The 23721-nt window shown below is 37.5% G+C and overlaps 1 protein-coding gene across 1 annotated transcript in view; it reads left to right on the top strand.

Moving 5' to 3' along the window:
• SPTA1 (spectrin alpha, erythrocytic 1) overlaps positions 1 to 23721 on the top strand; it is an 84953-nt gene that overhangs the window by 26819 nt on the left and 34413 nt on the right. Inside the window, exons 16-30 of the mRNA XM_054497331.1 lie at positions 1191 to 1372; positions 4825 to 5068; positions 6362 to 6484; positions 9751 to 9968; positions 10789 to 10881; positions 12687 to 12824; positions 14009 to 14160; positions 14781 to 14967; positions 15988 to 16089; positions 17514 to 17605; positions 18807 to 18951; positions 19740 to 19921; positions 21864 to 21963; positions 22073 to 22270; positions 23062 to 23205. Of these exons, the coding sequence (XP_054353306.1) occupies positions 1191 to 1372; positions 4825 to 5068; positions 6362 to 6484; positions 9751 to 9968; positions 10789 to 10881; positions 12687 to 12824; positions 14009 to 14160; positions 14781 to 14967; positions 15988 to 16089; positions 17514 to 17605; positions 18807 to 18951; positions 19740 to 19921; positions 21864 to 21963; positions 22073 to 22270; positions 23062 to 23205 (2300 nt within the window). The remainder of the gene's footprint in view (positions 1 to 1190; positions 1373 to 4824; positions 5069 to 6361; positions 6485 to 9750; positions 9969 to 10788; positions 10882 to 12686; positions 12825 to 14008; positions 14161 to 14780; positions 14968 to 15987; positions 16090 to 17513; positions 17606 to 18806; positions 18952 to 19739; positions 19922 to 21863; positions 21964 to 22072; positions 22271 to 23061; positions 23206 to 23721) is intronic.

The raw sequence follows: 23721 nt of genomic DNA on the forward strand, positions 1-23721 counted from the left end.
TTATAACACTAAATATTAACACAATTTTATGTTTCCTTCAAGTGTGTAGGGTTTTTTAAAAACATTTTTTTGGCAGTGGCAGGTGAGCTGAAATTGCTTTTGTTTTCCTCACTTTTTTCCTACTTTGTTGTTTTTCTTTCCTTTGAACAAGTATTTTTGAACCATGAGTTTTACATATTTTCTTTCTATAAGCTAGACAAGATATTATGACTCATTAGACATTAAAAGATTGTTGATGTCAGACGTGATTTTCCTACATTTTATTCTCATAGAGCCTGATGACTTGTTGATCTTTTTAAACCTATTTGAAAGTGTTTAGGCTCTGCTATAAGCTCTTAAAACAATCCTACATGTCTTCTTGGAGAGTCTTCACTTATATTTTACCCCTTACTTTGGAAAATGAATCAATTTTTAGTAATTAAAAATAATGAGTTTTCTATTCGTGTGCCCCTTGTTATAAACATCATCTATAAACATAACTTTTCCTTGATTACAGAATAAATATGTCATACTGATTTTTTTTTGGATACCATCCTTAATTTTGGTTTAGAAAAACAAAATCAAACTTGGTATGACAATATATCACTGCTACTCTTCACCATCAGGAGACACAGCAATTCCTTTGCAGAAATAATGGAAATAATTGCAATAAGATCATAGTACAGAATCGATCTGAGCAGAGTGTGAATGAAGACATTTTCTGGAAGACAAAATTGTGGGGAACAGTTGGTGATGAAAGACAGGCACTAAGGGGGGAAAGCAAAGTTCAATGAAATAATTTTATAAAAAGAAACTTACAAATTTGAAACTGAACCAACCTCATTATGCTTCTCCTAGAAAATAGAGTGTTTGGATTTGAATTTCCTTGAAAAAGAGGTCTGGATAGAGAGTAAAAATCACATAAGGAAACACCCAAGATGGTTAAAATCTGACACAGCAGAACTAGATCTTATCAGGCAATATAACTTCTTATTTATTTTTGCTTTGAGAACATTACTATATTCAGAAACAAATATTATCAGAATTCTACAAATTTAAGATGACTTTTTGTGAGACATGTGAGACAGTTATATTTCCCTCTTTGCAATACTAAAATATTATATTGATCCTTCAATTGGAGGAAGGTATATTATAGTGTAAAGAGGAATAGTTACAGTACCTAATGTCTTCTACCTGATGTCTTCTCCCAGGGACCCAGTTGCATGAGGCCAACCAGCAGCTGCAATTTGAAAATAATGCAGAAGATTTGCAGCGCTGGCTGGAGGAGGTGGAGTGGCAAGTCACCTCTGAGGATTATGGGAAAGGCCTGGCTGATGTGCAGAATCGACTCAGGAAACACGGCCTCCTGGAGTCGGCTGTGGCTGCTCGTCAGGTTTGTTGTTAGCTCTTTGGCCAGCCATAAGCAATGGGTGTATATGCTCTGAGCACACTCATTATTAAGCAATAAGTAATTATTACTTATTAATTACCTAATAAGTAATTATTACTTATTAATTACCTAATAAGTAATTATTGCTTATTATTACCTAATAAGTAATTATTACTTATTATTACTTAATAAGTAATAATAAGCAATGGGTGTATATGCTCTGAGCACACTCATTATTAAGTAATAAGTAATTAATAAGTAATTATTATTATTCAGAGAGCAAAAGAGCAAAGAACCAAAGGTAAAAATTCAAAATTTTTAGTAAGCCAACTGCCTTTTCCCAAAATCTCCTCCAATCTAGCCAGGGGTGCTGGGTGCTCAGTGTCTTTGGTCAGAACCTCATGGTTGGTGTAAGGCTTTATTGACTTTTCTAAACATAAACTCTTCTTTCAATCTAGAAATCTGGGTTGTATATACATCCTTGTGGCTTACTAGTTATGTGATCTTTGATAGGTCATTTCACTTTTTGCATCTCAGTGTCCTCACTATCCTCACCTATAAAATAAGGGGTTGGGATAAAGTTGTCTTTTCCTGTTCAGGTATTCTGTGATTCAAAGCTTAAAAATATTTTAAATCTACCTTTTTTTAAAATAAGGAAAATTGAAACCAATAGAAGTAAAGTGACTTTCCCAATGTCACAGCAAAAATTAACAACAGAGCCAGAAAGAACTATGAACTGATGTCAAGGTTGCTAGTTTCAGAGATATTTTCTCCAACATCATACCAGACTCTTATTTAAAATGAATTTATTCCAAAAGTTCCTAGGTTGTGGATATTCTATATGAGGTTTGGGAGATTTCAGTGGAAATCCACTTCTGGCCAACTCAATTTCTCATCCCAGGAATCCTAGCTTGTATTTAAAAATGATTTCGCCATTCCCTAGAAGACCCCACTAATCTGCCTTTTAAAAATACACTTTCATGATGCCTACTCTATGGTCACTCTGAGTTAAATGGAAAAAAAACAGAAGAATCTACAGAAAACAGGAAAAAAGTCATTTGTATACCTTTAGAGATGGCTCTCTGGGGCTTTAAATAAAGTAAAAGACTGGAGTAGGAAAAATCATACAAATATAGCTTTGAAATCTACCCGGAGAACAGAGTTTCAAAGGATGGAAGGGTATAATTTGTTTAATTTTTTTTTGCCTAAAAGCAAACAAAAAAGGCCATCTTGAAGAAGATAAACTGTATGTGTAAGAGCTTAAGAAATAGGAGTGTGTGACACCATTTGGGAAAGTTAGGGTGGCTGGTCACCAGGAATTGGAACTCCTAATGTGGGTAGAGGCAAAGAAATGATACTTGCAAAGGAAATTTTAGATATAGAATGTTAAAGTTGAAAAAGATCTTCACTATCTTCTAGCCCAAAGTTTTCATTATATAGTTTAAGAAACTGAGATCAAAACAGGTGAAAGAACTTTCCCCAAGATCAAATGGCAATGGACTGGCAGCCAAGTATATGAGCCAGATATCCTCTCTCCCTCGCCTGGTGCATCCTGCACTACATTAGAGGTTTTCAAAGAGTACGGTGGATCTATAGTGATGATGATAATGATTATGTTTGAAAATCCTTCCATTATGTTCTGATTTACAAAAATGTCCTAAGAAATGAGAACAGTTGGCTACTGAGGGATTTTAGTTTTATTTCCTTATAAGTTATCTGATTTTTGGTTTTAATTTATTTTACTTTAAGTTCTGGGATACATGTGCAGAAAGTGCAGGTTTGTTATGTAGGTATACATGTACCATGGTGGTTTGCTGCACCTATCAATCCATCATCTAGATTTTAAGCCCTGCATGCATTAGGTATTTAAGCCCTCGACAGGCCTCGGTGTGTGATGTTCCCCTCCCTGTATCCATGTGTTCTCATTGTTCAACTCCTACTTATGAGTGAGAACAGGCGGTGTTTGGTTTTCCATTCCTGTGTTAGTCTGCTGAGAATGATGGCTTCCAGCTTCATCCATGTCCCTGCAAAGGACATGAACTCATTCTTTTTTATGGCTGCACAGTATTCTATATTGTATACGTGCCACATTTTCTTTATCCAGTCTATCATAGATGGGCATCTGAGCTGCTTTTAAGTCTTTGCTATTGTAAATAGTGCTACAGTAAACATACATGTGCATGTGTCTTTATAGTAGAATGATTCATAATCCTTTGGGTATATACCCAGTAATGGGATTGCTGGGTCAAATGATATTTCTGGTTCTAGATCCTTGAGGAATCACCAAACTGTCTTCCACAATGGTTGAACTAATTTACACTCCTACCCACAGTGTAAAAGTGTAAGGCCTCTAATTTTTTATGGAGAAGTGAGTATGTGCTTTAACAAGTTACTGATAGTCCATATTTGTAAACTTTTTTCCAAATTGAGGAGCCATAGATAAAACCCTTTATAGATTGAGCACTGAATGGCAAAATAGCAAAAATAAAACAAAATGCCAGATGTTTCTCTGTATCTAGAAGAACTTCTTTTTTTATTATTATACTTTAAGTTCTGGGATACATGTGCAGAATGTGCAGGTTTGTTACATAGGCATACATATGCCATGGTAGTTTGCTGCACCCATCAACCTGTCATCTAGGTTTTAAGCCCTGCGTGCATTAGGTATTTGTCCTAATGCTACCTCTCACTTGCTTATGTGCCACTCTTATACCCAATGAACAAACAAGAAAAACAAGCAAATAAAAATCCTGGGTACTGTGTCTGCCAGGCCAGGTATAGTTTACCTCACTAATAAAAATGTAGTGTACTATTGTATCTATTTCACCATATAGGTAGACAACTAAAATTTGATTTCTAGGAAGAGCCTTCAAAATCCTGTTTCTGTATCCCTCCTTTCTCAGATATGGCTCAAAGGAGGACAACTAGCTGGTGGCAAGGCATTCCGTTAAATTTATCTTTCTGAGCTTCTGACAATTTTTATAACATCACATTTCATCTCATAGGTATTGTTTCTGCTATGCAACAAACTTAAGCCTGAGAAGTTTCCATTTATTTGCAGTTATAGCTCATTTTAAAGAGAGAGAAAGAATACAGAAGGTGAACTGAGATAGAAAAACACTTCCAGTTTTTTCCTTGGGGCCCAGTTTATCAATACTCTTAAACAATCAAACTCTGCAGTTCTGATTTTTCTGATTTCCTTGAAGCATTCTATAAATATTTTGATGTTTCTAAAATATGTTTTGAGAACTACTTTCGTATGAATAGCCCTCACCTGATGTGGTGGTCCCCAGTGTAGCAGCCCCTCCAACTCCATTTCACTGATTTAATTAGAGATCAGAACAGAGTGCATATGGGAACTGATTTTCCCATGACCACGTTTCCACCACGACAAACTCCTATTACTTCCTACTAAATGATGGGATTTCTTGGCATTCATTCTATTTCTCCCTTAGGATCAGGTGGATACCCTTACAGACCTGGCTACATATTTTGAAGAAATAGGCCATCCTGATTCTAAGGATATAAGGGCAAGGCAGGAGTCCTTGGTACACCGATTTGAAGCTCTGAAAGAGCCACTGGCCACCCGAAAGAAGAAGCTCTTAGACCTTCTCCATCTGCAGCTGATTTGTAGAGACACAGAGGATGAGGAGGCCTGGATCCAAGAGACTGAACCCTCAGCTACTTCCACCTACCTTGGTTAGTACAGCCCGAGCAGGCTGAGCCATTAGGAAAGGACCAAGGTCTATAGATTGAGAGATATCTGGGGTACAGTAGTTGGAGTCTAGAAAGCTTGCTCTTAGCTGTTTCTTCTCACATTCATGAAAATTTGTCCAGTCCTTCATAAAAAGATTTTTAAAAATTATACTAAAAAATTACACCTCCTAAAACTGGACATGAGCAATGCCATGAATTTAGGGCCCCTGGGAAGAGCTAGAGTGCTCAGCGTTTTGTTGCTTGCTCTAAAACTGTGAAGGTCTTTGAACAGTCATGGTTAATGTCTGAGATACTAAGTGTTTGTGTTTAGGTTGTAGCTGGCCCCTTCTTATAAATTATATGAGATTTTTCTTCTGACAATAGCAGGGGTGAAGTAGCAGATAAAGCACATATTGTCCTTTCCTTCAGAAGCTGCTAGTTCACCAGTGTCAAAGCCAGTATACTTATACTGAGGCAGAGAAAAAGGTGTACACAAATACAGTGCAACTTAGTATGCATATTTTGGAAACACCTATGAAAGGCTGGACAATGAGGACAATGAAAGGGTTGGTCTGGGAAAACTTCCTGGAAGATAAAAGCCTGAGGCTTATTGGAAAGGCATAGAAAGTTTCTAGAGAGTATATTTTGAATGGGAAGTAGTAAGAAAGAAAGTTTAGAGGGAAAAGAGATAAAGCATGGTTAGGATACAGGGAGGATAAAGCAGACAGCAGGATTTCAGGATCTTAGAAGATGAAGGAAATTCACAGTAAGTAGTATTTATTGTTTGCTTGTTAATGCTATGCAATCAATGAGGCACTTTTTTAAAGTTATTTCTAATGATTACAAATAGATCTTCAAACCAGTTACACTGTGCCTTTTTCATGATGAGAAAACTTGGGCATAGAAAATTTAAAAACTTTCTGAAGCCCATAGAAATTAGCAAGTAGAAGTTCCTTCCTTGTGCATCACAATATGCTGAAAGACAATTGTGTGCATAATATTGGACATTTGAACTAAGAAGTTACTTGCCTTTGTACCTATTTTTCAACAAAAATAGTGATGTTTTCATTATCTGTTGTATAACAGTGAATTGAAATTTATTAATAAAAAGAGGCCAGGGGAAGAACAAAGATAAGTAGAGTGAATTCAGACAGATGATATAAATTTAAAGAATCTTACTCAATGGTTAGAACTTCAAAGGGAAGAACCTGTGGGTCCAAGAGTTCTAAAAAAGTGAGGTATGCCACTTCCATACACCAGGATAATCCAAAACTTTGAAATTCCTTTCCTCTGCAGGAAAGGACCTGATTGCTTCCAAAAAGCTTCTGAATAGGCACAGAGTCATCCTGGAGAACATTGCCAGCCATGAACCACGCATTCAAGAGATAACAGAAAGGGGAAACAAAATGGTAGAGGAAGGTATGTATGATTGAGATTCAGTTGGACAAAACATCGCCAGGCCAGACCTCTGGGAAGAAGTTTGTACTATCCTAGGGTTTCAAGGGAATTTAAAAATATCTGACTCATTTTCCCACTTAATGATCTTTTGGCATTTCTGACAAATGGGTATATGGTTTTGTTTGTATATTTCAATAACAGGAATATTCCAATCCTGTGAACCACTATTTTTTTGTAAAACAAAAATTATTAAAGTAAAATGTCTTTGTCCTAATCATTAATATGCTTCTCCATAGAAGTTCCAGAATTCAGAATCTAATTTACAAAGCCCTATGAATTAAATCAGGTCTCTTTTCCATATGGGAGCTTCCAGATCTGTGAAGGCAGATCTTAGTTATTCAGTGTTGAACTATTTTTATAGTAAACTGTTCCATTTCTTTAGCTTCTCACTTCATATAGTTTCAATGCCTCTGTTCATTCTTTTCATCCAATTCAGAAATTCCTGATGCTTAAGTATGATGTTCAGTTCTGAACATCATAAGCCAGGTATGGTATAAGCAGTGCAGATTACATTGGGATTTTCCCTCTGTTGATTGAAGAATCAGTTGATGCCAGCCAATATCTAGTTTTCAAAAGTATAGGTTAAAATTCAGTTTGCTGAGCAAAACTTCAGATCCCAACTGAGTGATTCAAACCAACAACTGTAGAAATTCGCCTGTTTTTTAAATCTTCAACTATACTTGTAGATTTTGTCTTCTTCTCTTTTCAGTTCTATCAGTTTTTGTTTCATATATTTTGAAGCTCTGTTATTACATGCATATACATTTAGTATTGTTATGTCTTTTTGATGAAGTTCAGTCTTCACATTATGAAATATCAATCTTTATCCCTGGTGAAATTCTTTGTTCTGAAGCCTTTAGTAAACTTTAATAAAAGCCACATGAGCTATCTTTTGATTAGTTTTTGCATGGTGCATATTTCTCCATCTTTTTGCTTGCACTCTGTTTCTTATATTTAAAGTGGGATTCTTATAAATAGCATATAATCAGGCCTTGTTTTTATTCTATTCAATCTGGTAATTTTTCTTTTTTAATTGTGATATTTAGACAATTTACACTTAGTGCAATCATCAATATGGTTTATTTTAAATCTGGCAAGTTGCTATATTTTTTCTTTTTATCTATCACTTTATGTCTCCTTTAGATCAATTTTGTATTTATTGTGATTCCATCTTATCTTCAAATTGGCCTATTAGCTACAATTGCTGTTTTGTGTTTGTGTGTGTATGTTTATTATAGCGCAGTGATTTTGCAATTGTGATTTGGAGTCCTTTTAGGGTCTCTGACACACTTTTAGTGGATTCACAGAGTTAAAATATTTTCATAATAACACTAAGACTATTATTTTCTTTTACAGATTTATTGTTTTATAAGCATAGAATGGAGTTTTCCAGAGCCTACAGATGGGTGATGATGTCACTGTTCTGTCTAATGGAGTATATACTTGTACATTCTTTTCTTTCAAAGCTTCTTGTTTTGATTTCTGATATGGGAACTATTAATCAGTCTAACTATATAAGCAAAAGATATTTTGCATCCTTAATAATTTTTAAAATTGTAAAGGGATCACAAAAGCGCAGATTTGAGAGCCACTATTCCAGGAATTAAAATATAGTTTTTTTAATCTATCATAGTCTAATTTCAAATAATATTATGCATTTCATGTTTAATATAAGATTCTTAAATTGATACTTCCATTTGTTTTCACCCTTGTGCTATTGGTGTCACATATTTTAAATTTTTACATGTTATAAACCCTATAATTCAACATCATTATTTTTGCTTTGGTAGCCAACCGGTTTTGAATGAGATTATTAAATGAGAAAAAATTCACCCTCATATTTCCCATTTCCAGTGTTCTTCATTTCTTTCTTTAGGTTAATATTTTCATTTGTATTATTTTTCTTCTACTTGAAGAACTTCATCTAACATTCCTTATACTGCAGGTCTTCTATCCATAAACTCTCTAGACTTTTGTTCATCTAAAGGTCTTCATTCTACCTTCCTTTTTGAAATCTATTTTCACTACATATAAAATTCTCGGTTGACAACTTCTTTCTTCCAGTACTTTAAAGATGCGCTGCCTTGTCTTCTGACTTTGCAGGCTTCTGATAAGAAGTCTGCTGTCATCATGATCTTTGCTCCTCTGTATGTAATATGTCTTTTTTTCCCCCTCAAACTGTTTTAAAGCTTTTCTCTTTATCACTGGTATTAAACAATTTGATTATGCTATAACTTGATGGGGTTTTCCTTGTTTCTTCAGCTCGGTGATTGTTGAGCTTCTTGGATCTGCTTTGTTATGGTACTCCTGGGGCAGGATTTATTCGGGGACTGATTTAGAGATGAGCATAATATTGAGATATGTTACTCTTCTGAGGACCCTATCTCATGTATTACAATATTTTTCCACTTTGATGAGTGGAATGTTAACTATTTTCATTCTTAATTGAGGCCTAGAAGTTGTTTGGCCACTGCTTTTAAGTCATTCTTTTCTCACCCTCCAGGATTTCCTTATACATGTGTGCATATGAGTAATCAGACAAATACTCTAGGGAACTTCTCTGAAAAGTTCTGTCTCTCTCTATAACACCCTTCTCTTTGACACTCAGCCTCACAAGTTCTAGTTCTCTTGTCTTTCCCAAATGTTGATCTCTGTGTCCTCAATTCAGCGTGACTGGTGGTTCTATTTGGGTTAACTCCCCAGGCCTACAGCCCAGAAACCTCCCGAGGCATAAGCTTGGCAGTTACAGAACATATCTCATTTATTTCCCTTCTCTCAGGAATCACAGTCCTCTCTCCATTGTCTGAAAATCATTTTATTTTACAGCTTTTCCTGTTTTCTAGTTGTTTAGGGTGGAAGAGCAACTCTCACAATAATAACTCCTTTATGGGAAGAAATGGAAATCAGCTGATTTTTCTGCTTCATTTAAAGAAGACATGATTTTAGACCACTTAATCACCCACACATTAGTATTCTGTTTTCAAGTCTGTATTTGTCAGACAATACCAACCCATTCACCACCACATGCATATCTCCCATTAGTACCTTTTTTTACTTAATCTCACTTAGGATATTTCAATTCCCAGGTAACTCAAGAAAAATATAACATTGACTAAATAAGATACCATTTTTATCACTTCCTTTCTCTTTTCCAAGGTACCAAAAGGATTAGAGTATGGTAAACACTCATGAGGATCATACTCACCTTTTCTATAATTACTCCATAGGACACTTTGCTGCAGAAGATGTGGCCTCTAGGGTCAAGAGTTTGAACCAGAATATGGAGTCTCTCCGGGCTCGAGCTGCTAGGCGACAAAATGATCTTGAAGGCAATGTCCAGTTCCAGCAGTACTTGGCTGACTTGCATGAAGCAGAAACATGGATCAGAGAGAAGGAGCCTATTGTAGATAATACTAACTATGGGGCTGATGAAGAAGCAGCTGGGGTAAGGTGGGGGTGGATTTAACATTGTGAATCCTTAACAAATGCAACCAAATTATCAATTTAGGGTTTGCTTAGGTTGTGGGATAGCTACAGATTCTGCCAGATTATTTGGGGTTTCCAGAGTGGTCGCCTTTGGCCTTCATCTGCTGAGACTCCCTCAGAGTTGACAGGAATCCCAAAAGATATGCTACATTTTTGTCATCCCATAGAGATTCATATATTCTTTAGAGATTATTGAAATCAAAAAAGTGTGATCAGAGTCATAGTCATAATCCCATCCTAAACCTTCCAGAGTAACCTTGAGCATTTATAAATTAATCATGGTTTTAAGATAGAGACACCTTAATTACTTGATTAAAATAAAATTGGATAGCTATGTTGGGGCAAGAAGAACCGCAAAGGTTATAATCACACTTTTTATCCATTTATTTGTTTTGCACATTGTCCTATAGGAAGTTGGTATAGTATTTCACAAACCTTTGGCACTAGAAATAATTGGTATGAATATTTTAAGTTACGCTAATGTCTATCCTATAAAGTAACAGTATCAACAGCATCCTCTTTTCAGCTATAATCTGTGTTGATAAAAATACTTTTGCAAGTTTGAGTTAATTTTGATTTTAGTAAACATATTGAAATTATAATTTATTAACTTCTATTTCCTTCATGCTTGCAAATTTAGGGTTAAAAAGAACTTTATAATAGATGGAAAGTAGCTTTTACCAGGATTTAAGACAAATAGCATAACCCAAAATAATAGTAGTTGAAATAATAGTGTTCCTCCTATATTCATTCTGATGATCTTCCATCAATAAATGCAGGCTCTTCTAAAGAAGCATGAGGCCTTTCTATTAGATCTCAATTCATTTGGAGACAGTATGAAAGCTCTACGGAATCAGGCAAATGCCTGCCAGGTAAGACTAACTTAGTGAAGACAGGATTCATGCTTCCCACCACAGAGAAAAAGAAATTGTCTTTATTGCTGATGTTTTACTTTCTACAACCCCAAAAACAATGACAAAGAAAACACTAAGTTCTATGACCCTTGTATGCAGGAACTGTAGCATCCACAATTTAGCCCAAAGGAGACTTTGTCCAAAAGTTTTTGATAAATGGTATCATGTCTTCATTGATGTATTTTTGGCTTTCCTCTTTCCTTCCTTTTATATTTCTACCCTTCTTTCTTTCTTACTTTTCTTCATTTATATCTCTCCTTCTTATCTTTCTTCTTTATTCCCTTCTTTTGTTTCTTAATTTTCAATGCCAAAACTTATTAAATGTCTACTATATGTAAGTATGAATAAAAAATCCTGATTTGCAGGAAAATTACAGTCTATTAGGAGGCCAAATGTTTAACAGTAAATGCATATAATAGATGTATGAACAGGACAAAGAGTCTCAAAGAAAGGACTCTTGTGTTCTCTTGAAATAACAGTACTGGAAAATAGGAACATTTTCATAAGCTAAGGGAAACCACCTGATGTGAATTATTAAGGAAAGACAGATGGGTAGTTTACTGTGCAGAGAAAGAGTATAAGGGTTTTTCTAGTCAATAAACCATGAGAGCAAATGCACTGAGGCACAAAACAATCAAGTTTTGTGGAAAATGCAATTGGTTAAGAATGTGAGAATGGAAGACGCAATTGGTTGAGAATATGAGAATGGCTCAGGTACAAGGCCAAACTCGGTGTCATGAAGATTAATTGAACTGGAATCAAATAAATGTTATAACAATGTCTACTGTATGTAGTGGTAGAAAAAAGAGACACACTTCTTACCTTCAAGGAATTCTTTCTAATGAGAGGCTGTTAATCCACACATTCAGAGTAAACAAAAGACGTAGTTTCAGTCTGTCAAATCAGTGTATATTTACAGACCTCCTATACTGTGCCTTCACCAGGCTCTGCACAGTGGGTGCCTAAACAAGAACAGAAGGATTTATACATTGTGTGGTATGAGGAAACATGTAACCTAAAGGAGATGAAATCAGAGGGCTCTGTCGGCGGAGGTGCATATTCAACTCCAACCTGAGGAAGGGGTTATGCTTAGGAAGAGGGGTTATGCTTTGCTTGATTTCTCAGAGACATGAAATTGGCAGAAAGTAAAAATCAGAGAAAATTCTACCTTAGAAAGCAGGCTGCTTACTAAACAGAGACACAAGATATTTTTAATGATCTCAGTTAATGTTCTCAATTTTTAAAATTCTGTAGCCTTTCCTGTGCTATTGATCACTCATATCTCAAATAGAAGGTCCGGAGCTCCTGACATAGTAACTTAAAGGCCAGAAGGAGTGGGAAGAATTATCACTGGAGGTACAGGGAAAGGTGATGACAGACAGCAGGTCTTTTCACTTTCTCAAACAATTTTCTGAAATGTTGATGTGTATAATCCTTTTGGACCTTCTTAAGGGGTACACTTCTTAAAATGTACTCCTCCCATTTTAAGAACTGATGGCTTAGAGCATTTAATACGTTTCTGACAAATTATGTATTTGCTTCCTTGCTTTGGGTTTATAGTTCCCAACCTGCCTGTCACCGGTAAGTGTCAGAATGGAGCGGTCTCTCTGAAGACCACATACTTTAATCTCTGCAGCCAAGTAAGAGGTTCCAGCCAGAGGCTCTTTTCTCCTGGGAAGATTAAAGGACTGCTCATCCCTGGTAAGCTGTACAGGGAGATATTTCCAGTGAGTGACTGACACCTGCTTCCTGTTTTTGTTCAGCAACAACAGGCTGCACCAGTGGAGGGAGCTGCTGGAGAACAAAGGGTCATGGCTTTATATGACTTCCAGGCCCGCAGCCCCCGAGAAGTCACCATGAAGAAAGGTGATGTCTTAACGCTGCTCAGTTCCATCAATAAGGTGACTTTTCCTTCTAATCTTTCCATCAAAAAGTGGCTCTTTCAGAACCATCTCTTCCAATTCTGCCAGCTATTCATATTTTTACCATCTAACATTTATTTTATTATTTTATTTCTTGAATAACTATAACTGATTAAGTAGTATTTTTCCTGTAGAAATTTTGCAGGATCCTATACATATCTTTTGGAATTATAATCCCAATGTTGCTGTTAAAATCATAAAGAATTGAAGTTACATAATTAGCCCAAAGATATAGAAAGTATGAGTGGAAATTCTATAATATACTTAAAGGGCTAAGCTGTCTCTTTCTTTCTTCCTCTTTGCTTGTTCCTCTTCTGTGCCAGTATTTCTAGTGATGAAATAACAATGTCTGGGGTTAGAAGGAGCCTACTAAAAGATGAGTCTTGTCAACTTGATTTTCTTTAGATCTTGTGCCTGGGAGAACAGTGATAAAATATTGGTTGAGATTTTTAAATATATTTTTCATAAAAACTGAAGTAATTTTTTATACTCTGATACCTAATTAATCTACAAAAATTCTTAAGAAGAAAAGAAAATAGTTTGGGCTATAGTTATTCCAAAGACAAGTAAATGTTCGGAGCGGCAGATGTTTCATTATCAAATAATGTGTGCCAGTCCCTTTTTTCTTTGTCTAGGCCTCTTCATTATTTTTTGAGGAAATTAACCTCAGAGTTGTGGTAGATGTGGCAACAGTTCAAAAATAAAAAATAAAATAACACTCAGGTATATAAATGTCAGAGCAATTCACATTTTTCAGACCTCTGCAAGAAGAATAGGAGAGAAGACATTTTTGTGCAATATCCTCTTACACAAACGATCCACTGCCAAGAAATCCAGCTAGAGCCTGGCTCCATGTGTGTTTCGTAAATTCCTCATGAACAAAGTGCCCCATCATTAAAAGAGCTGTCTTGGGTGTTTGAAAACCTCTCCAAAGTTAAGGGTCTAACATTAGGTATCAAGTTACTTGATTTTAGGGGCTTGTCTATGCAATTCTTCATTTCAATTCTTGGTCATATATGAAAATTATGTGCCACTCATTAGACATGGTTAGCTTATCTTTGCCATTAACCAGTGCCTGGGCCAAGAGACTTAGTGTTGAAGTCTCTCCCGTCTGTTGCTTTTCCAAGAATTAATGAAGAAGTGGGGATGTGCTCTCCCTTCAGGACTGGTGGAAGGTGGAAGCTGACGATCATCAGGGCTTTGTCCCAGCTGTCTATGTCAAAAGACTGGCCCACGATGAGTTCCCTATGCTCCCACAGCGGCGACGAGAAGAGCCAGGCAACATCACCCAGCGCCAGGAGCAGATTGAGAACCAGTAAGTTCTAGAGCCTGGAGAACTGAACAGTATTTGGCCAGACATTTTTGGCCGATGACATTTCTTCTCATGACCCTGCATCTGTTAGATTTGAGATGCCACAGAAAATTTGAAGATTTTAAGAATTGAAAGTAAACCTAGAATCTTTTAAATGTTTCAATTTCTTTTTGAGGAAAGGCAACCCGAGAATCATTCCATCAATTTCCTGAGGTCAGACAATTCACAGAGCTCTTCTGATTCCCTGTCCCACATTCTTTAAAGGTTATTAAAGTCTCCTGACCTCTATATGAACTTTGTTTACTATGCCAGGCTTTTCATATCCAGTTGTCAGTTACCATGTAAAAATGTCACTTTTATGAAATGGGAAAGGAATGTTGCCGGTCATACTATTGGGTCACTGGCATTTTTACTATTTTTAAATGCAATACTATGTGTTTATCTTTTTGCCCCCAAGGCTGTTTTCCTTCTATGTTTATTTCCTCCTCTCTTCTACTGTTCTTTTGCTTTTGATTTGTTTTCCCTTTCATTTTTGTTCCTTTTTTCTCTATGTTTGTCACTCAGCCTCTACTCTTCTGTATTTTCTCCTTCTTTTATTCCACTTTTCCCAATTCTCCATCCAGATACCGCTCCCTCTTGGATCGGGCAGAAGAACGCAGACGTCGTCTATTGCAACGTTATAATGAATTTTTATTGGCCTATGAGGCAGGAGACATGCTGGAATGGATTCAAGAGAAAAAGGCAGAAAACACTGGGGTGGAACTAGATGATGTTTGGGAGCTGCAGAAAAATTTTGATGAGTTCCAAAAGGTGAGAAAGAGGAACCTTCTCCAGACACCTTTTTGAAGGTTGTCATTGTTTCCTTTTATCCCACAGCGTATCCTACATGATCTTTTAATTTATTTCACACTTGTTAAATATTCTCCCCAAAGCTATTGGCAACTCTGTGGCTGAGATCTCCCTCTAGGTATTGTAGTTGTTAATAATTGGAAGGGAAATGCAGAGAAAACTAGTTACCCTAACTGCAGCCTTCAGTGTCTGCCACTCCAAAATCCTCACCGGAGTGCTGGTCTTCCTGAGTTCTTCACAACTTGCCCTATACTATACTTTGTTTCCAGTGCCCAGGTTGGGATAAGGTATTGTTGTACCATGTGTAAAGTTTAATTATGGGGCAGAGTTTGGGGTGGAAAAAGGAAGAACCTGACTTGACAAATAATTTCTAATTTTTTGCCTACCTAAAACCCTTTCAACATTCTTTCTACCTTAGATTTTTTTCCATTATCTGAACTAGCAATGAGTGTACAGTCCTTCTTTTCTTTCTTTTTCTTTTGATATCTTCCACATGGGATTTAACACACACACACACACACACACACACACACAGAGAGAGAGAGAGAGAGAGAGAGAGAGAGCACTCCCTAGAGCTGTTTCTTACAAGATCTCATAATATAGGCAGATAATAACTCAGTTAAAGAAATCTTTAAAGCTGGAGTTTGTACTGGTAGAAAAGGATGTTACACAGCTCAGGTATCAATCCCTCTAATGGTGTAACTTAATCCAGGGGAGATTTTAAGAAATCTAGAAAAATGGCTATGCTTCATACTGCAGATAAATAATAGTTATCTTGACAAGTTTTGGACAGCCACTAGGTGTCAAGATCTTTAAGGATACTCTTCTCAGTGGTGGATTGGAGGGAGGAGCTTGGTGTGTATTACGGTGATGTTAGCAATGTTTTGCTATTTAGCCAAGTAGGGGCAGAGATGGACAGGTAAGTATGGTAGATTCTTGATTAGGGGATTTACACTGCTTTGGATGAATTTTCCCATTCAGGATTTGAAGACCAATGAGCCTCGGCTAAGAGATATCAACAAGGTAGCTGATGATCTACTATTTGAAGGACTTCTAACACCAGAAGGAGCTCAAATACGGCAGGTAACTAAGGCTCCCTCCATTCCTCCTCACTACCAGGTTGGGCTTTGGGAGTCCTCATTTCACTTCAACATGGAACTTTATATTCTGCAGATCCACTAGAACGTGCAGAAGGTAACAGCAGTGTGGAATTAGCCACAGGAAAGGCCAAAGACAATAGCCCAAATAGTCCCTGTATTTTTGTTGTCTAAATTAACTTAATTAAAGCAGCCTCATTTGTTAACATATATTGAGTGCCCTCCATGCCCTCACATATGTCATTTCATGGATGGGGTGGGAAAGGAGACAAAAGTATTGGTAGCAGAAATTAAGACGTAGCTTTAAGAGGCAGGATTAGGAGGTTTAGATAATATTACACTGGACATTAGGTAAATTAGATTTACATCATAGCTGTAGCTGTATTCTTGTCTGACTGTGTGTCCTCAGACAAGTCTCTTCATTTCTAAAAACCTCAGTTTCTATATCTGAAAAGCAAATATTGGATAGCACAATATCCAAATTACAATATCGAAACCTCTTCTTAATCTTCTGTCCCGGGCTATATCAAATTAAACTAAAGTTTTTCCTTACATGTCCACCCAATAATATAATTGAATTTGAATTGCAATTTTGGAATATATACATTTGAAGTGACCTAAAATTCTTAAATTACAACACATACTCACCTCCCTTTCACTGTCACACACACAAGAAATTCTCAATTACATGAATGCAAAGACAATGCAGATAAAGAAGCTTTGATAGTGGGAAGAGGTTGATCAAGAAAGTTTACTGGAAGACACAGGTTCTGATCAACGTGCTGAAGAAGGAGAATATAGGTCAGTAGAGATAGAGGAGAGGTCATTCTTGACCTGATTCAGATCTGGATCTATGATTCCATAAAAGATCTAATGAACATTAATAAATGTTCAGTCTAGTTCTCTGGATTGCCATAAGTCAGTGAGGATGAGTTTTCTGCCTGTTTTTATAGTGGTTGTTATGGGATAAGAAGGTGAAGAAATATGAAGGGGAACAATGTACTTACCCCCTATAGAAAGTAGGTCTTTAAGAGGCTACCTGGTTTATTCAATTCAGGATACAGAATTGTGTGTCTTAGAGAAATGTGATCACTTCTAACTACCAAGGCAACACTTTCCACTCATTTTTTGGAGTTTACAGTGTAGTCTTTGTAATAGCAAGCACTTATTACTGCTCCAGAGTTGATGGTTTCACCCTTTAACATCAGTTTGGGAAGAAATCACTTTCTCTGCTGCATTGGCAAAAATGAGGCCCAAGCTCAAGCTGTCCAAGAAAGAAGCAAAGCTATGCAATTTCTGAAGAAAATAACGTAAAAACAACTATGGTTTAAATCTTGTCTGGTCTTCAGACACCACTGAGCCATGTGAGTTAGTTCTCCATCTCAAGTCTGATGTTTTTGCCTCTTTTAGGAATTGAATGCCCGCTGGGGTTCCTTGCAGAGGCTTGCAGATGAACAGCGGCAGCTGCTGGGCAGTGCCCATGCTGTTGAAGTGTTTCACAGGTAATAATTATAACTCGAAAAAGCAGTGCTGCTTTAAAACCCACTCACTAAACTTCTAAGTCTATTACTATGGTGGAACCATACTATAGTCTTTCTTTCTGAGATGGAGACAATGTACCAATAGAAAATTAGGTTTTTTAGTAGTATAATTCTCACTTCGCAAACAGGATACTCCCAGACAACTAGCTTCAATTTTCTAAAGCCTAGGCTTGGGCCTTGGAACATAATTAGTAGTCTATATATGTTTCCATGAAAATGAATAAAACTTAGGCTGAGGGCAGTGGCTCACAGCTGTAATCCCAGCACTTTGGGTGGCCGAGGCAGGAGGATTGCTTTAGGCCGAGAGTTGTAGACCAACCTGGGCAACAAAGCAAGACATTGTCTCCACAAAAAATAAAAAATGAAAAATTAGTCCAATGTGGTGGCACAGGCCTATGGTCCCATCTACTTGGGAGGTTGAGCTGGGAGGATCACTTGAGCCAGGAGGCTGAGGCTACAGTGAGCCTTGATCACGCCATTGCACTCCAGCCTATTGCAACAGTGAGACCCCTATCTTTAAAATCAAAACAGAAAGAAAGAAACTTGAAGTTGAAACAAGAGGTTTAAGTAGTTACATTTCTGAACTAGAAGCTGACAGTAGAGGGCAACAGACATCACATTGACTATCAGCTCATTCAACATTTTTCTTGTTTGATTTTCAAACTAAGAAACACAAAGACACATACAAAAAAGTACACAAACAAACAAAACAGAAACCAAACACCTTCATTGTGTATAAATGTATTTTTGATGATGCAGGGAAGGAAAAACAGACTCAGACAGGTCTATGTGTGTAGAATGCTTAAGACAGAAAGCTATGGAATATGATGGTTAAGCATGTGACTGCCGTCAGATGGCCTGGTTCAAGCTTAGGCTCCACCATTCAGCAGTGGTATAATCTTGAGAAAATACTTAACCTCTTTAGTCCTCAGTTTTCTGATCTATATAATGGGAATAGTAATAGTAATTATGCTTCTTGGAGTTGTGAAGATTAAATGAGCCTAAGTTTCTAGCACATAAAAAACAATGATGATAATTGGTTGGGGTTGGGTGGGGGTGGGAGGGTGGTGAGTGGTAGTGATGATAACTTTCTTGTGATCCCCGTGAGCTTGCCTCTGGTACATATCCTTACTTTTGAACTCTCTACTATCTTGTATACCAGAGAAGCAGATGATACGAAGGAGCAGATTGAGAAGAAATGCCAGGCCCTCAGTGCTGCAGACCCTGGCTCAGATCTGTTCAGTGTTCAGGCTCTTCAGCGACGGCATGAGGGCTTTGAAAGGGACCTCATACCCCTGGGAGATAAGGTGAGACAGGTCCTTCAAAGCTTTTCCAACACTTTCCACTTTATATTTAGCCCTATACCAATGCCCTCTTCTTTGGTTCTCTTTTTCAGTCTTGTATTCTTATATTTCTCTTTGTCCTGTGCCATATTTATTCTTGTACACTGTCCCTAAGGCAAGACCATGAAAAGGATATGCCCCATGACCATTAACATGGGGAAAAAACTTGTTAAATTCCTGCTGTCTGAGTGAGCACCCTATATCCCCTTGTCTCTTTGGTGGGTTACAAGTGACCAGATCTTGTGGCAGCTAGGTGGAGGCCAGTAGCCCAGGAGAAATAGCAAATGTCCATACCCAGGATGATCAGGCCAATATCTGAGTATGGTGCATGTTTTTCTTAGCAAGGAATTGAATGAGTTGTTTAATTCTGTTTCAACCCAAAAGTGTACTCTGCAACTTGTCAGATACACTCAGAGGCTTGGCATTATCATGCAGAGCAAAAAGAAGCTCCTCGCATGAAGAATCAAGACCCTTGGGTTTCCTAATTGAGGTTGCCACTAATCAGCAGAGTCACTTAACCACTCTTCCCCACAACCCTCTTATTTTTAAAAAGAAGTATGGTAATGCCGATTATAACTACCTTAGGGAGTTATATGGACTAAAAGGTTGATATTATTTCGTAAACTATTATGACATACTTGTACATCACTGATGTCTATTTGAGGAGCTGAATACTGGGACTCAGGATTCTCCTTTTGCTAAGATTCAGGTGTGTCTCTAGGCTGATTATCAGAGGTATTGTACCTCCCCAGGTGATCATACTGGGGGAGACAGCAGAGCGGCTCAGTGAGTCCCATCCAGATGCCACTGAGGACCTGCAGAGACAGAAAATGGAGCTGAATGAGGCCTGGGAAGACCTGCAGGGGCGTACAAAGGAGCATAAGGAGAGCCTAAATGAGGCCCAGAAATTCTACCTGTTCCTCAGCAAGGCCAGGTAGAGTGGGGTGGGTAATTTCCATGTCTGGCCTCTAAGTAGACTGTCTAGGAGCAGTCTGGGTACAGATGCTGTTCATTGCTGGTTTTGGAGGGCACTGCTATGTTCAAGTCTCACCTCTTGCAAGGCATAAAAAATTTCAGATTTGAAACTAGAAGCAATAAAATACAAAGTTTGAAAGAGTATGAAGCCATCTAGGCCAATTAAGTAAGCTTCTATAATGTGGAAGCTTTTTTGTTCTACTGAAGAGACAGTAGGATTCAGTCTTCTACTGTATTCAGTATTCTGTTGAATACAAATAACTGTGGTAGAACATAATGAGGCCCAAAACACACATTGTAACAAACAGCAGTGTGAATTCAGAGTCGGGTAGAATAGATGATGCACTGTAGATAAAGTAACATTTTATTACACCTTATCAGTCAAACTTTTAACAGAAGAGAAAATAATTCATGTAGACTGAACTGTGCAAACAAAGACATAATCATGAGAAAAGAAGAATAAGCATAAGAACATGTTTGGGGAGGGGGTGGTAAGGAGAAGTATTAAGAGATAAACTTAAAAATATTGGGACCAAATTCCAGAGAACTGTGAATATCTTACTAAAGTCTAGACATTATCACAATCCAAAATTCACCTCTCAAACATATACTTTGTGGAACAGTTCCCACGTTCGGCTCTATCACATCAGTCTGCTGGGAGGAGCATTAGAGTTGAGGGTCCAGGAAGTCGTAGCTCTCAATGCAATGCTTTTCAAGAAAAAAGGAGGCAAATTTTGGCAAATGACTAGTTCCTCTTGGAAATCCCCTCCCCAATTCAGCACTAGAAAGCTATAGTTTTTGACACAGTTTAAATAAATAGCACCCACACCCATTCCAATGGTGCTTCCTTCCATTTATAAAGCTGTACTCCTCAGTATTTCAAAGTAGTGTTCCCACCCCTGAGCAACATTAATATCTTATTTTACCCCTATATGATACTTTTGCTTTCAGTTTTGTTTTTTAATTGCTATTAGTTCCTATACTCTGTTTTTTGTTTGTTTTTTGTTTTGTTTTGTTTTGTTTTTATCCATTCTTAACCTAAAGTATGAGTTCCTAGAAGGCACAGATATGCCTTTTTCACAAGGTTTGGTACTTAGTAAGCACCCAATAAAACTTAGTTGCTTGAATAAATAAATTTACAAAAGAAGAGACCTCTCTTTCCTAGAGCTAAGGGTTCCTATTGAGCAAACAAGAGTAATGACATTCTTTATGAGATGCTTAATTTATCCACCATATATGCTTTACAGTTAATGCGTGGTTAAATTTTGCCTTTTAAGAAGATAGACCTTAGTTTTGCTTGTCTAACTTCCTGACTACTAAAAGGGTAGGGAAATAGACCTTGATTTAATCAACAGTGTGGAGGCCTGTGTGTGTATGTGTATGTTGGCCAAAATATGTGCTAGATTGACCTGAGAATAAAAGTAAAAGGAAAGACATGATTTCTTTGAGACTCTGTAATAAGATGTATCTTCAAACCCTAGAAACCACTTAAAAGGAACAGTAACCAACAGAAATATGAAATATATAACAGTCCAGGATTCCAGAGGTCTAGGTTCTACTGAAGATGTCTGCTTTTAGTTATATCACATAGGCAAATTAATTATCTTTTCTAAGCTGACTTCTTTATCTCCATAATGAAAACAAAAAATTTCCAGAATCTCTGCAAGATTACTGCAAGAATTGAAAAAGATAATAAAAGTGAAGAGGCTTTCAAATACAAGGGATTGTTATCATTAGGTGATATAATAAAAACAGCAAACCTAAGATCTGTAAAGCATATAAAGCCATATAAAAAATGTTATTCTGGAAATGTTTTCTAGAGAATGGAAAACTGTAAGACAAACAGCACTGTAGCAAGTTGCAACATTTTCTTGTCAATTCCAATGTGTCTGTTTATCTAGGGATCTGCAGAATTGGATCAGCAGCATTGGTGGCATGGTATCATCACAGGAGCTGGCCGAAGACTTAACTGGCGTAGAGATCTTGCTGGAGAGACATCGGGTAAAATTACAAAAGCCATAGCCACTGATCAGTTGACCTGAAACCTCTACTAATTTTAAAATTTCCAATGGAGTTGGCCTCACTGATTTCTTCCCCCTTTTTCTCACAGGAGCACCGTGCTGACATGGAGGCAGAGGCTCCCACCTTCCAGGCCTTAGAGGACTTCGGTGCAGAACTTATAGACAGTGGGCACCATGCTAGCCCTGAAATTGAAAAAAAGCTTCAATCTGTCAGGCTAGAGAGAGATGATTTGGAGAAGGCTTGGGAACAACGCAAGAAGATCCTAGACCAGTGCCTGGAGTTGCAGGTACAGCAAATTTCCCAATTGTTAAGCAGGTTCAGTAGTCTGTTTCTCCTATGCAATTTCATATGGTCATTACAGGCTCAGTTTACTAGACTTTCCATGATAAAAACACAAAGGGAGCTCATCTCTGAATTACCTAGCATTGTACTATGCTTTCTATACCGATCATTGTCATATTCTCTGCTCTTTCCTATTAGAAGAGCCAAACAAGATGGTGATCAGTCCTGAGCATGAGGTGGGTTGATTATCATTTGTTAATTGATTGATGAATTGATTGGCTGATTTTTGTTGAGACTCTACTCTGTGGAGGCTCAGAGTGCCACAAAGATTAGTAAGATAGTTTCCCATTTCTTAAATAGTGAAATTAGACATATAGATAAATTTTACTAGTACAGTGAGATGATTATTAATAAACCAAAATGTACGAGTGCTTTGAGGCTAAAGAACAAGAAGTGATTAAAGCTTTCGGGGGAGGTAAGTGGTTGTGTCACAGGCTACCCTGAAGGTTAACATTTCACAAAGTCTTAAGGAAATGACCAGCCAATATTAACAAGGTTTAAGAAGTAGGAAATAGCACCCCAGGAATTGGAGGTAGCTTATACATAAATATAAAGTGTATGTTTGGAAAAGAGGAAAAGTTCCAGTACGGATAAGATTGGTCACATGAGTGTTTCTTGAAAGATGGTAAGTACTCCTTGTAAAACCCTTTGTGTCACGATCATGAAAGAGGTGTAACATCATTTCCTCCACACCACCTGGACTATACCATACTCCTCTCATTTAATTCCTCATAGATGTTCCAAGGGAACTGTGATCAAGTTGAGAGCTGGATGGTGGCACGTGAGAATTCCCTGAGGTCAGATGACAAAGGTTCCTTGGACAGTCTGGAGGCCCTGATGAAGAAACGGGACGATTTGGACAAAGCAATCACTGCCCAGGTAATAATGACTAGTAAAGGAGTTAAAATAATAATCCGTAGTAATAATAACAGAAATCCTACACATTTGTCTGGTTTTATAATTTACAAACATTTTGGTTTACTTTTTTTTTTTTTTTTGAGATGGAGTCTCATTCTGTCACTCAGGCTGGAGTGCAGTGCTGTGATCTCAGCTGACTGCAACCTCTGCCTCCTGGGTTCAAGTGATTCTCCTGCCTCAGCCTCCAGAGTAGCTGGGATTATAGACACCCACCACCACGCCCAGCTAATTTTTGTACTTTTAGCAGAAACAGGGTTTCACCGTGTTAGCCAGGCTGGTCTCGAACTCCTGACCTCAAGTGATCTACCTACCTCGGCCTCCCAAAGTGCTGAGATTACAGGAGTGAGCCACTGTGCCCAGCCCTGATTCTTGTTTGCTTCTCACAGAAAAACTGAGGCAGGCAGGGCAACCTGACACTTGACATTGTTTCACCCAAGTCACAGGCAGCAAGTGGACTCTCTTACTTTAAATCCAGCA

The sequence above is a fragment of the Pongo pygmaeus genome, chromosome 1, assembly GCF_028885625.2.
Source record: "Pongo pygmaeus isolate AG05252 chromosome 1, NHGRI_mPonPyg2-v2.0_pri, whole genome shotgun sequence".
In the NCBI taxonomy this organism is placed as follows: Eukaryota; Metazoa; Chordata; class Mammalia; order Primates; family Hominidae; genus Pongo; species Pongo pygmaeus.